The sequence below is a fragment of the Bacillus rossius genome (assembly GCF_032445375.1).
Source record: "Bacillus rossius redtenbacheri isolate Brsri chromosome 9 unlocalized genomic scaffold, Brsri_v3 Brsri_v3_scf9_2, whole genome shotgun sequence".
In the NCBI taxonomy this organism is placed as follows: Eukaryota; Metazoa; Arthropoda; class Insecta; order Phasmatodea; family Bacillidae; genus Bacillus; species Bacillus rossius.
The window spans coordinates 31,487,622-31,500,925 of NW_026962013.1; the positions used below are offsets into that span (position 1 = coordinate 31,487,622).

The following is a 13,304-nucleotide window of genomic DNA, read 5'->3' on the forward strand; positions in this document are numbered from 1 at the left end:
ATGCACGAGGGAAAAACGTAAACTCATGAATGTACAAACATGGCTGCTTGTAAGTTCTGATACTGTATTTATGTCACAACTTAGCCGAAATACTGGTACGAGACATAAACTTCACAAGATAAAATGAGCGGTGTCTTGGTAACTGTTTTATACGTCTTTTATAATTTGGGAAGTATTGTACAGTTGACGCCATATTTTTTAAACTAACCATTTATTTCTGGGGATCGTAAATAATTAATTATTGGTACCAAGACATCATGATAATATAAACATAAACTTGAACATGTCACGGCAGCGAGAAAACTGGTGCGTATACCAATAAACTGGTATTAGAACTGGATAAAATTGGTACACGGGAGGTGGAGCTTATATTTTTTTCCGCTAAGCTCGCATCTATTGGTTGGCGGCTGATGGCGTCATGAGTCTGGGCGGAGCATAGAGTGCGCATGCGCCGCCGCGTCGTTACAGCAGCTGACCGAGTACAATGACCTTTCTCCGCGTTTGGCGCGCTATTGACGGTAAACATTCATCAATTTGCGGCCTTTTCTTAAAAATTTTTTTACTGTGAGCAATGTGTATGTAGCCCGTATTTGTTATAAACCCTGCCGGTTGCAACTGTATTTATAATTTGGAGAGGCAAATAATCTCCTTGAACAGCCAAAAAAGCAAGCAGAAGAAAATTTCAAATTTATTTTTTAGGAAGTAATCAGAAAAACATTTTGGCTTTCATTCTTTTTTTATTTTTGTCAAATGTGGTAAATTAATAATTGATTAAATACTAAAGTAAAATTTGTTGTTAGTGTGTTTGTACCTGCATTGTAGTATGTGCTATTAAACAAAAGGAAAAAAATTCTAAATAAGGTAAACTGTACTCCTTTTTATACTTTTCCCTTTATTTACACTTTCCCGCTTTTTACACTTTTTTACTTTGTCCCCATGAAAAGTGCAAATAAGGGGTTTTGCTGTATTGGTTCTTTTACTTGAGAATCTATTTAATTCAAGTCTTCAAACCAATGTTTTTCCTGAAAAATGTGAAATTTCCAATGTTATAACTATTCACAAAGGTGGTATGTACCAAACTAAAGGTCTCTAACTATCACATCAGATTGCTTCTTAATTCAAAACAATTTTGAAATATTAAATATTAAATTTTCAAATGACAAATACATTATCCATCAACCAACGTGGCTTTACAGCTGGAAAATCCACAACCACAAACTTAATCACTTTCTTAAATCCTATTTACAAAGAAGCAATTAACAGAGGCTAAATCGATGCTTGTTACTTTGATATAGCCAAAGCTTTTGATACAGTCAATCATTCAGTATTAGTAAATAAATTATCTTAATAGTATGGTTTGCAAATTAAATGACAGAAAACAATATCAAATTAATGTTGAGAATTATTTGTCCCTGCAGATGCAAAGTGTGTATCACTGCCAGATGACAAGAACGATGGGTTGAAAGTGATACGCCAGGACCCAGAAAGTGTTTTGGTGCCGTTCCGAGAGAATGTGACGCTCACCTGTGGTAATACCGGCAGGGTCCTCAGAAAGACTGTTACTTCTGGGTTCCGGCAGTGTGTCTATGATCCAAAACCGGTAAGCAGTCGTCTTCTGTCTAAATAGTGTAAGGAATAAGAATTGTTTTGACTTTCAATTCTTTCTTTTAGTGTTAAATCATCTTTGCACAAAAATTTAATTTTTCTTCCATGTAGGTTTTTGAATTTAATTTCCTGTGCCCCCTTTAGATTGGATCTCCTGATAACCTAGACAAATTTAAAGAAACAAATTAAAAAATTATGACAAATTTTTAAAAGTATATGATCATGTGAAGCACAAGCGGTACTCCTCACTATTGCAGTAGAAGCTTACGAGTTACTTTTCCAAGAAGTAGACTTTTTTGTACACAGTGGCGAGGCGTGAGGTTTACATGAGGGGAAGCAATAACTCCATTCACACCAAAACATGATGAGGTTGGGGGGGGGGGGGGTCTGGGGGCCCTCCGCCGGGAAAATATGGATTTCAAGGTACAAAATGGTGCTATTTAAGTAGTTTTCTTAACTGAACATTGACTATTCCACAGGTAGAAAAATTGACATTTTTTTTAAATACATTATTTTTGAAAAATAATGATTGACTTACATTATTCTGATAGTAAAATACCTACTCTACATTACTTATATACTAAGTGGGAGTGTAGTATCATCGTACGCCCACAAATCCCCCACGCACTGCCAGCCAACAGCCCGCGGGAGAGATGCGCGCGCCCCGAGAGACGACCGCCGACTGAAACGCGACATCGCCACCTGCCCTGCCGAACTGTGGCGGACATAGCCGAAGCAGTCGGCGGAAAAATTCCACAGTCTGCTTCGGCCATGTTCGCTCCAGTTCGGCAAGAAAGCGTTACCTTCGTAGCTTCTACCGCGTATTTTTCCAGCCAATCCCCTCCCTGAACCTTTGTACCACGCCACCCCCCCTCCCGAAAGGAAACTACTGCGGCAGCCTTCCTGCTGAAAGCGGTCCTGCCAGCGCTTCTAAACCTAGCAACGCTTCTAAAACAGCATGTTTTTGTGTCAACGAGTTCTTTTTTTATAGCGCACAGCGCACAGTATTGGGTCCCAAGAAGATAGTGTAAAAAATACATACACCTAACTGCACGAGCCAAAGTTAAATACTATTCTGAATAAAATATTTATTTAAAAAATACAATGTCTGGAAACTGCCTGGGCAAGCACTGCTTGCCTTGCTTGCCCTGACGAGACGCCACTGTTTGTACACATGTATTTATCACGTTTACTAAATTAACGGGCTTGTAATCTGAAATGTGTATCAAACATTTTTCTTTTCTATCCTAATATAAAAGGCATTTTTTTGTAAGTAAGTTGTACATTTATTTTTCCCAGGTTATTTAGCTGAACCATATTTTCGCTAATCCGGATTTATTCCAGTCCAAATTAATCAGACCTAACTATTTTCTGCTCCACTGACTTGAGATATTTCAAATTCCCAGCTCCCAGTTTTACAATGACGTAGGCACCATCTTAAACCCATTTGCATCCACTCACTTTAATGTTAGACATACCATGGAATCCATAAACTTTTTTATATATTACTATTATTAAAGTTATTTTCTATTTTCATTATACACTAGAACCTCGATAATCCGAGCTGGATGGGACCGGGGCCAACTCGGATTATCAGAACCTCGGATTATTGGAAATACGAATAAAAACACGCAAAATCAATTTCTAATACATATGTCGATGTTTTAATAAAAATAAAATACAAACATATTGAAAGGCAGATTAGAAATATATACATAATTATTATTTTTTAAAATAATCTATTATTGTTTTTTTGTTTTTTTAATGCTCCTCGCTTCTCAGCTGCTCGTGTGCTCCACTTCTTAAAAAACATTACGTCATTTGGCGTGACGTCATCTAGCTGCTCCACGTATTCGAGTGCCTTTTCTAAGCGTAGAAACCCATCTGCATGGCTAATTTTTTTGTTGGTTTCTTCTTCCCCTTGTTCGTCTTTTTCGGTGTCCTCATCCCGGTTGTTGACCATTTCAATAATTTTCTCATCCGTCAATTCTTCAATTTCATCACTGTCTAACCACTTCTTAACCTCTTCAGCACTGGATTCCATTTCGCAGCCAGGGATTGCCACCATTAAATTCAATAGAGTCATATTATCACAGTCATCTTCAACTGTTTCTTCTTCTTCACTTTGTCACACCCCTGGTGCCTCAAAATTGAATTATTTTGAATTAATTAAAAAGAGCCTTGGAAACTTGCTGGATAAAAAAAAAATAAGTTAAATAAATTGATTTACCAGAGGCGACACGAGGTGGGGAACAAACAAAATTTAGGAACTTCCTGTAACAGGCAAGGAGGAAGTTGGTGGATAGTTAAAATCAATAAATAAAAACTACACGATTAACTTGATCTATAGTTTCCCTGTTTTATTTGCCCTGATGAATTATCTTGTTTCCATTACTTTACATACAAAAGGTTTTAACAAGTTTCAAAGATTAAAAAAAAAAAAAGAAACGAAAAGGGGCCGGCCCGCGATTATTTAAAACAATTTACATTCTTAGTTTGAAATATAAACATTTGCATTATGAGTTTCACACCCAAAATTGGATGGATCCGATGATTACATTGATAATTAGTTCTATTCGTTCTACATGTTCTTGAGGAAAACACTGGTCGCTGGTGGGTTGGTCATCCGCTTAAGATAGTTCGTAGCTAGGTAAGGGGGAAATGTTGAATTTACATTACCACCCGGGGTCTTCAAACGATCACGTCGGGTAGTAGAAACGTTTCTTCTAATGTGATCCACGGAACAGGAGGGGGGGGGCCACGAGATGGGAGCAATCAGTCTCTCCCTGTCATCGACCCTGTCTGCAAAAGTCCAAATCAAAACTGATTAGAACTTGTATACAGGCAGTCTATGGGGCAGAAAATGCCCAAAAAAATTTAAGGGAAAAAAAAAAGGGGGGTCGCGAATTATCACTCACCAAAACAGGGGGGTTGCCCAGCACGCTGCAGTCGTGGAGTCAGCCAGGGTCTGGAGCTCGCGAATTGCGCGGCAGGACGCGGATGATTTCTTCATGATAACATTTAAAAGAGAAAAATTTCGAAGGCAAATAATTAAACTATGCAGACAGACTAATCTACTAGGATTGACTTGAGGGATAGCATCCCTTATGCAAAGCGACTACATAGTCGTTAGCGGTCGGATTAAGTCTTGCAGAGTCTGCCGATTCGCCGATACTCGCTGGAGATCTGTCTGCAGACGCGACGCGAGTTGATCTGTGTCGCGGCAAACCGCGTCTCGTAATTAAAAGTGTGCGCCGGCTCTTACAGGTGGAGGGGGGTCTGGGCCGCCGAAAGATTCCGAACTTGCCCGAGTGCGGGCGGAAAAAACTCTGGCAGGAGTTTTGAAGTTGGCACCACTGGGCGACAGTAGAGAACTCTGTCGGAGGGGTCTGAGTTGAAAACAATCGACTCGCCCACGGCGTCCATATAACTCAAGGGAAAGCAGGTGCTGCTCTCTGGCGCCCTAGAGGGTAGGCTAGCGGAGAAGTTCGCGACTTGGTCGCTAGGTAGCGCTTGCTATCAGTTCTGGCGCACTCGTTTTTGCGAGTAGACCTTGGGGACGGTCACTGTTGTCCAGGGGGTTACGACCGGTCATTGGTCTTACTTGGGACTGAGAAGGGGGGGGGGGGGGGTAAAATGCAACGCTGCTGGGAAACTACGTCCCGTCGTGGCTGCAGAGGAGCGAACTTAACACTAATACGTGATGAAAAAGGCCAATCTCAGCTCGTCTCTGAGAACTGGTCGCCTGCAAGCTACAGGCTTGTCTATGCAGTTAGGGTCACGAAGAGAAATGATATTACAGGCTTGAGGCGTGACTGAAGGCGGGGTAAATGGTAAACTGTCTGCCAGTCAGGGATTAGGCCAGCAAAATATCTGATACGCCGATGGGAAAGGGGCTTCAGAGCACTGAGACAAAGTTTAACTCAGAGGAGTACACCAGACTAACAAAGTAAAATCACACTATAGTAGAGCAAATAAAATTTCCACACAAAAAAATTTAAAATCATAATAAAAATTTAAAATATATCGTGTCGAAATTACTAATTAACGGCACAACTTTGTGAAACTCTCGGTTTTATAAGTTTTGACCAGGATTTCTGTATAGTTTCCTGTTTAATTTCTGACCACGCATCAACTAACCAATAGATAACGTCTTTTATATTAACTGTTTTTAGCATATCTACTAATGAAATTTCTTCTTCTTGCAAAATATATGTCAGAAGCATGCGTCTGTACTTTTTCTTTATTGTCGCAATGACGCCTTGGTCCATAGGTTGAATGAGGCTAGTCACATTTGGGGGCAGGAAAACAGTTTTAATTTCATCACTTGAAAGCTCTTCTACGTTTGGATGGGATGGAGCGTTGTCAATAACCAACAGTGCTTTTCTCGGTAATTGTCGTTCTTTTAAAAAAGTTTCTACTGAAGGAACAAATTCCTCGAAGAACCAATTTTTAAAAATGGTCGTATTCATCCACGAGTTCTTTTGATTTTTGTATGCGACAGGTAGTGCGTTCATATTTACATTTTTAAAAGCTCTAGGTTTTTTTGATTTTCCTATCACCAAGGGACGAAGCTTATGTGTCCCAGAGGCATTGGAACATGGCATAACAGTAATTCGTTCCTTGCTCTTTTTATGCCCAGGAGCGGAAATCTCGTCTTTGGATGCTAGACTCTTGTCAGGTAGCATTTTAAAATTTAACCCAGTCTCGTCACAGTTATATAATTGATCATGTGTGTAGACCCCTTCTTCGATCATGCTTTGAAATTTTTGAACATAGTTTTCAGCACCAGCAGCATCAGCTGAAAGCTTTTCTCCTGTGATATGCAATTGTCGCACACCGTATCTTTTTTTCCATTTATCCAGCCATCCTTTACTGGCATTAAAATTGCTTTCACCTTCTTGTAATTTATTACGAAAATACTGCGCTTTTTCTTGTAATATAGGCCCAGAAAGAGGGACACCTTTTTGCCGCTGTGCTAAAAACCATGAAAACAAAGCTTCACTTGTTTTTTCGTACTCACTTTTTTTCATACGAGATCTGGATGTTGTAGCCTGAGAAAGATTTTTTTGAGTTTGCCATAACTCCAATTTCTGTCTGTTGCGCCTCCAGTCACCCACAGTAACAGCACTCACTCCTAAATCACGCGCAATTGTTTTTAGCGGCTCACCTTTATCAACCCGCGTCAGCGCTTCTAATTTATCACTTAATGATATTTCAGTATGTTTTCTTTTACTCATACTGGTTCGTAATATAACTGGGACGTAACTACATAGATGTGCTCACGGCGAAGAACTTATGGGAACTAAAAATTGCCCTCTGGAGGGAACGCGGGGAAGTGACGAGGGGGCGGAGGATCTAGGCCGACGGAGAAAAGGGGTTTCCCCCAATGTTCTAAAAATATATTCTTGCGACTTCTGACAGGGGTGGGCCGCTATCTGCTATGTACAGTCACTTACCCAACTCACCCCATCAGGCATTGCTCCTCAACGTAGCCCTGGCCGTCCCTACATGTATGTGTGTTTGCAAAATTCATATTTTTTTCTTTCTCATAACCCCCGAAACTGACTCGGATTATTGGGAACTCGGATTATCGGAGCTCGGATTATCGAGACCCTAAAGTATTTTTATTCTTTAAATAAAATTTTAAAAATAGTTTAAGTTTCACGATAATATACCTTTGTTATAACAATACTAGCTACTCTGAGGGGTTATTTTCATTCTAAAGGGATTTTTTCAAGTTTTTCGGGCAGATTAGCCATTTTGCGTACCAGTACGCCTATGGTGTTATCGGCCAGAAAAACAGCTGCGTGCTAGTATGCTTGTAGATGCAAATGGGTTAACAGAAGCGAGCGTTTGTCCGTCCAGGGTTTGCCAGACTACTGGCTGTCGGGACTCCAACCCGCCTGCCCGAGAGTCGACTGCGGTGAGCCGCTGCCGACCCCGGGCGCCGAGTACGGCACGTACCAGGACACCAAGTACAAGTCGTCGTTCTTCTTCGGCTGCCAGGACACCTTCAAGCTCGCCGGCCAGACCAACCGCCACGACAACGTCGTCAGGTGAGTGCGCCGCCACTCGAAGCGCTGGCCCATGCAGCTGAGCTTCCACAAATTATAATAATCATTATTTTAAATGTCTCTTTGGCAAGTTGTTTGACACTTCTCTGTATCACTTCCTATCCTAAATAATTATGTTCTACATATTTATGTGATAAACTACATATCTCAGTACTTAATGAACCCCCAAATTCTTTTAAAATAATGACTAGCATTTTAAAACACTATCGTTAAAATTTTATAATTATCAAACGAAAGAATCCATCTATACACACAACATGCTTTAGTTTCGTGGTGTTTAGTTACAGTACTAATCCTTTAGACATCATTTACAAATTTAGTAGTTACAAACAATATTATTATGTAAATGGCGTGTTAAACCCGTCATATCAAAGAAACCGTTATATGTGAAGGAGAATGCATAGGAAATATGCATGGTACAGTTAAGAGTAGTTTTTTGTATAAAACAAAAGTATTTTTTTTCCAAAATACAGCAGCTACATGTAGGCAGTGGCCTAAGCACTACTTTATCTGTCAGACAAGATGCCTTCACTTAAAGAAGCTGATTGAAGTCGCTAAAACAAATTTACAACTACAAACATTCATAGTCCATCTACTTATTGTGCATTTTCTGTCCGCAAAAGCGCAAATTTGCTACAACTTGATCTTTTCTATATATGTAGATTATATCCAAGCCTAATGGTTCTTCGTTTATATATTTTTTCCTTTGTTAGTAGGTATTTAGTCCAGACATGGAACTTAAACGTGAGTTTTGAAACCTGATCATGGCATGGTTTTCCCCTCAGATGCCAGGCGAACGGCGTATGGGACTTCGGCGACCTGCGGTGTGAGGGGCCGGTGTGCGTGGATCCGGGGCGGCCGACGGACGGCTTCCAGGTCGCCCGCAGCTACGAGCAGGGCTCGGAGGTGGAGTTCGGCTGCAACCGGCCGGGCTACATCCTCATCAACCCCCGGCCCATCACCTGCGTCAGGGAGCCGGAGTGCAAGGTGGTTAAGCCCCTCGGGCTGACCTCGGGGAGGATACCCGACTCTGCCATCAACGCCACGTCAGAGAGGTGATGCCACTTTCCACTGCGTCCCGCTTACTGCCACGCAACTCACAAGTACCAGGGGTCACGGAGACCCTCACTTCCAATTTGTTCTATTCCAGACAGGGTAAATTTATTTATTTATTTTACATCTCATCAGAAACAGATCATTAGAGATACACATCCACTTTACTATCAGGGTAATCAAGGTAGGAATCAAACATGGCTTAACCATACCATACCATACCATACCATACCACACCACACCACACCATACCATACCATACCAGCATTTGTCTAGAACAATTTAGAGAAACCTTGGAAAACCGAAATCAGGTTGGGTGAACCAGAAATTGAACTCAAGTACTCCCGAATGAAAATCCAGCATTTAACCATTACACCACCTGGTTCGGCACCAGCAGGGTCAAACTCGGGGTGTTAGCAATTGGGAAATGTAACAGACATTGCAGTGAGTCGTTGGGTTTCGTCTGTTACATGCTTTTTCACTACCAAAGCATTCCGCCGCTGCTCATCACACTGTTGCTCCGCTCATCGCTATGTCACCACGATGCCAATGAGATATTTGAACTTGAATGTTTGTTCATAAAAATGCATACATTTATGTAGGCCAGTATAGCTGTTATTGGTAGAAAACAAGTATCTGAAATAGTAATGTAGATGTTGGGGGGTAAAATGCTTTATTTTGGGCAGTGGGTGATACAATATTTTTTGGATAGTAATTTTGAAAGAAAAAAAAAAAAAAAGAAAAAAAAATTTGATCATGTGTATAAATACTTACATTTCTATTGACACTAACTCACTGACATATGGGCCTACAGTAGTAGTGACAATCTGTCTTCACTTATATTTTGTAAATTTTTTTCATAACTTTGGGAAGGGGGGATATATCCCCAATCAACCTCTCCACATCCGCCACTGATTTGAAGTTTTTTTTGGTACTGATAATTGTAATATTTGAAGTACTGAATATGAGTGTAATTTTTTTCTTAAAACAGAATTTATGTTGTTTTAAAGTTTTCATTGTAATTGATTTACAAAAAATTGTGATGCTCCTTTATTTTATTGGTTGAATAATTGGTATGAATAAAAGTTGGCATTTGAGAGTCTAGACAATAGGTACAGCTCTTATCATTCACTCCCAAGTACTGTTTTTAAGGGAAAGAAACACAATTTTTAACTGCAGAACTTTGTCTTTTTTCAATTGGAGATTTTATAAGTATTCCATAATGTAAAAAAAATTAATGAATATTTAATAATTATTATTAATACTATGTATTTTTATCATACATCAATTTAAAAATATGAAATCTATAAATTTCCATTATACATTTTGATTTGTCGAGAAATCACGTGGTTAACTTTGCTCTACATTTGATGCTATTTTTCCCAGGCCAAACTACGAGGCTCGCAACATCCGCCTGAACTCTGTGACCGGCTGGTGTGGGAAGCAGGAGGCGTTCACGTACGTGAGCGTCGACCTGGGCCAGGTGTTCCGGGTGAAGGCGATACTGGTGAAGGGGGTGGTGACCAACGACATCGTGGGGCGCCCCACGGAGATACGGTTCTTCTACAAGCAGGCCGAGAGTGAGAACTACGTCGTCTACTTCCCCAACTTCAACCTGACCATGCGGGACCCGGGGAACTACGGCGAGCTGGCGATGATCACCCTGCCGAAATACGTGCAAGCCAGATTTGTCATTTTGGGTGAGTGTCTCACTGTGTGATCTTCAAGAGCACAGCGGCCTCATGCCCCGTCCTTCCCAAATAAAATTGGAAATTCTTGTTTCACCCACGTCAGCCTAAACCAAGAAGCAACTTCATTTTAAGAATTGTAACTACTACAAGTTTTAAAATTATACATGCCCTGGACTAAACTGTAACATTTGAAGGAACCTTCAAAATAAACCATTTTAGAGTGGGCAGTTAATCTGACTTCTAGGGTTTTTGACAGCTCGCTAAAAGTCGAGAAAGAAAATAGCTTTATTAAAAATTGTGTGTACTTTTTCGGGAATTGATTCTGAACAGGCCACAGGTAATCATGACAATTTTATGTTGTTGTGTCATATTTCAAACATTCAAATGTAAGTACTATGCTGATTTTTTTTCCCTCAAGTTTTTCTTGTTATTGCTTTACTAGCAATTATACAGCAGGCTTAAGGAATTTATAATGATGTTGTGTTTTAGGTATCGTCAGTTATATGGACAACGCCTGTCTCAAATTCGAGCTCATGGGCTGCGAGGAACCTGCATCAGAAGCTCTGCTTGGCTACGACTATGGTTACTCTCCGTGTGTAGGTCAGTACTGTTGTGTAGTTCCACCCAAGCAGACCGTAACATGTTGTGTTCTGTACCCTGCGTGTAAACTCTCATAGATCTATGGTAAGTTAGCAGGTTCACTGACTTGTGAATGTGTGATGATGGAAGTGATACAGAAGTTATGTAATTTGATGAATCTGTTAATAAATGTATGAGGATGTAGTTTTAGAATGGAAACAGCTAATTATTTTGCTCTGTCAACCAAAAGACAAGTGGTCAAAGCAAATACGTGTTCACTGGACAAAATTTCAATTCACCCAAAACACCTGATATTCGTTTTCCTTTTTTGAGCCTTGAAACATGGCACATTCTTGCTGTATTAATATTGAAAAATTTTAACAACTAAAAGGCTATATATTTACACTAATGAGGTAAGGCTATGTTTAGGATATTTCATGGCCATCTGCATATAGAATACGTATAGATTTAAAAAAAAAAATTATATTTTTCTTATTTTATATCAATGTCACTTGGTCCGGCATCTTTTGTGATGCAAATAGCCACTATGAACCACTTTGAACACCTGGTCGTACTTACAATACTTGATGTCTTGCATCTGGCACTCCACAAAGTCTCACCCAACTGCACTGTAGTGTATGTGTGAAATAGTTCTAGGTTGGCAGCCATGCCAAGAAGTGTGGAGGCCGGAAGTGTAGATAGATTAGGTTGTTGTTGTTGGTGCAGAACCGAATGGCCGATGTGTGTTTGGTCGGGCAACCAGAATCGCAGCCCATCGGGCGAAGTACAATGAACAGACATAACAGTGGCGACGAGGATATTTTGTAGGTGTGCGGGTGAGAATAATAATACTGGAGCTGTAGCAAGTATGGCTACCATCGGAGTGATTGGGGAATTCGTGGCGGGTCGGGACACGTGGAAGTCATATCGAGAACGAATTCAGTTTTATTTCATTGCAAATAAAATTGGAACTGACGACGCAAAGCATGCGGTGTTTTTTACAGTTTGTGGTTCAGAGCTTTATGACTTGGTCACGTGTTTAATCGCGCCTAATGGAACTGATGCGGTGCAACTGAGTGAAGTGTTTACGAAGCTCACGGCGCACTTTGAGCCGAAGCCCAGCGAGATCGTGGAGACCTACTAGTTTCTCAAACGAGATCAAAATGAGGGAGAAAGTATAGCAGTGTATGTAGCAGAGTTGAGATGTTTCAGTGCGCATTGTAACTTCCTGAATTTGGAAAGAATGTTACGGGACCGGCTGGTGTGTGGGGTGCGTGACAGGGCAGTACAGCATACTTTGTTGGCTAAGGAGAAGCTCAGTTTCAAGGAGGCGGTCGACATTGCCATGGTGGCAGAGGCAGCAGGGAGGAATGTCTCGCAAGTAAGAAGTGATGCAAGCACAGAGGTAAGTCCACTTGATGGTGACCACAATGCGGTGCATGTCGTGGCAGGGGAAAGAGGTACAGACCGGAGCAAGCGTATGGAGCATGTAGTTACAAAGACACAATTTCCAGAATTTCCCCTTAAGCAGCCATGTTGGCAATGTTCAGGGCCCCATTCAGCAGAATCGTGTAGACATGTAACAACAGTATGCCGTTACTGTTCACGATGGGGTCACTTAGAAAGAGCATGCATAAAGAAAAAGAAGATAAACACAGACAGGAACATACACAAAAAGACGGGAGGAACAGTTCATAATGGTACGACACATGTGCTTTCTGATACGGCAATGGGCCTACAGGAGCAAGAGCAAGAGGGCATGTTGGCAATGTATAGTTTGTACAACCTCCAGGAGTTAAAGACTAGAGCACCAATGGTTGTAAACCTGTGGCTTGATGGCCATAATCACAGCATGGAAGTTGATACGGGGGCCAGTTTTTCAGTCATCAGCTGGGAAACCTACAAGTTGGTGTGGCCGGAGCTGCCAGTCTTGGACAGATGTAACATTGCTTTGTGCGCGTGGTCACAAGAACAGTTGACGGTAAAAGGGACTAAGAAGGTTGAGGTGAGATTGAGCAGTGGCAGAAATGCGACGCTTCCCTTGTTGGTAGCTGCGGGTAATGGGCCCAGTTTATTGGGGAGAAATTGGTTTCAGCCCTTGGGTATTTCAGTTGAAGGTATATTTACAGTGGCAGAGGGCAGAGGGAACATGAATGAGGTCGATGTAAATGGGTCAAAGTCAGTGCAAAGTGAAAACAGGTGGGTCCGGGAACTACTATTACGATATCCTAGTGTGTTCGACAATGGTGATCTGGGACAGTACAATGGTCCACCAGTAACTATCACCCTTCAAGACGAA

At 41.0% G+C, this 13,304-nt stretch overlaps 1 protein-coding gene across 3 annotated transcripts in view; it reads left to right on the forward strand.

Annotated features, from left to right (window-relative positions):
* LOC134542931 (sushi, von Willebrand factor type A, EGF and pentraxin domain-containing protein 1) overlaps positions 1-13,304 on the forward strand; it is a 259,383-nt gene that overhangs the window by 175,389 nt on the left and 70,690 nt on the right. For all 3 annotated transcript variants that reach the window (XM_063387537.1, XM_063387539.1, XM_063387540.1), the window contains 5 exons: positions 1,419-1,600; positions 7,474-7,664; positions 8,468-8,737; positions 10,122-10,435; positions 10,916-11,026. In XM_063387537.1, the coding sequence (XP_063243607.1) occupies positions 1,419-1,600; positions 7,474-7,664; positions 8,468-8,737; positions 10,122-10,435; positions 10,916-11,026 (1,068 nt within the window). The remainder of the gene's footprint in view (positions 1-1,418; positions 1,601-7,473; positions 7,665-8,467; positions 8,738-10,121; positions 10,436-10,915; positions 11,027-13,304) is intronic.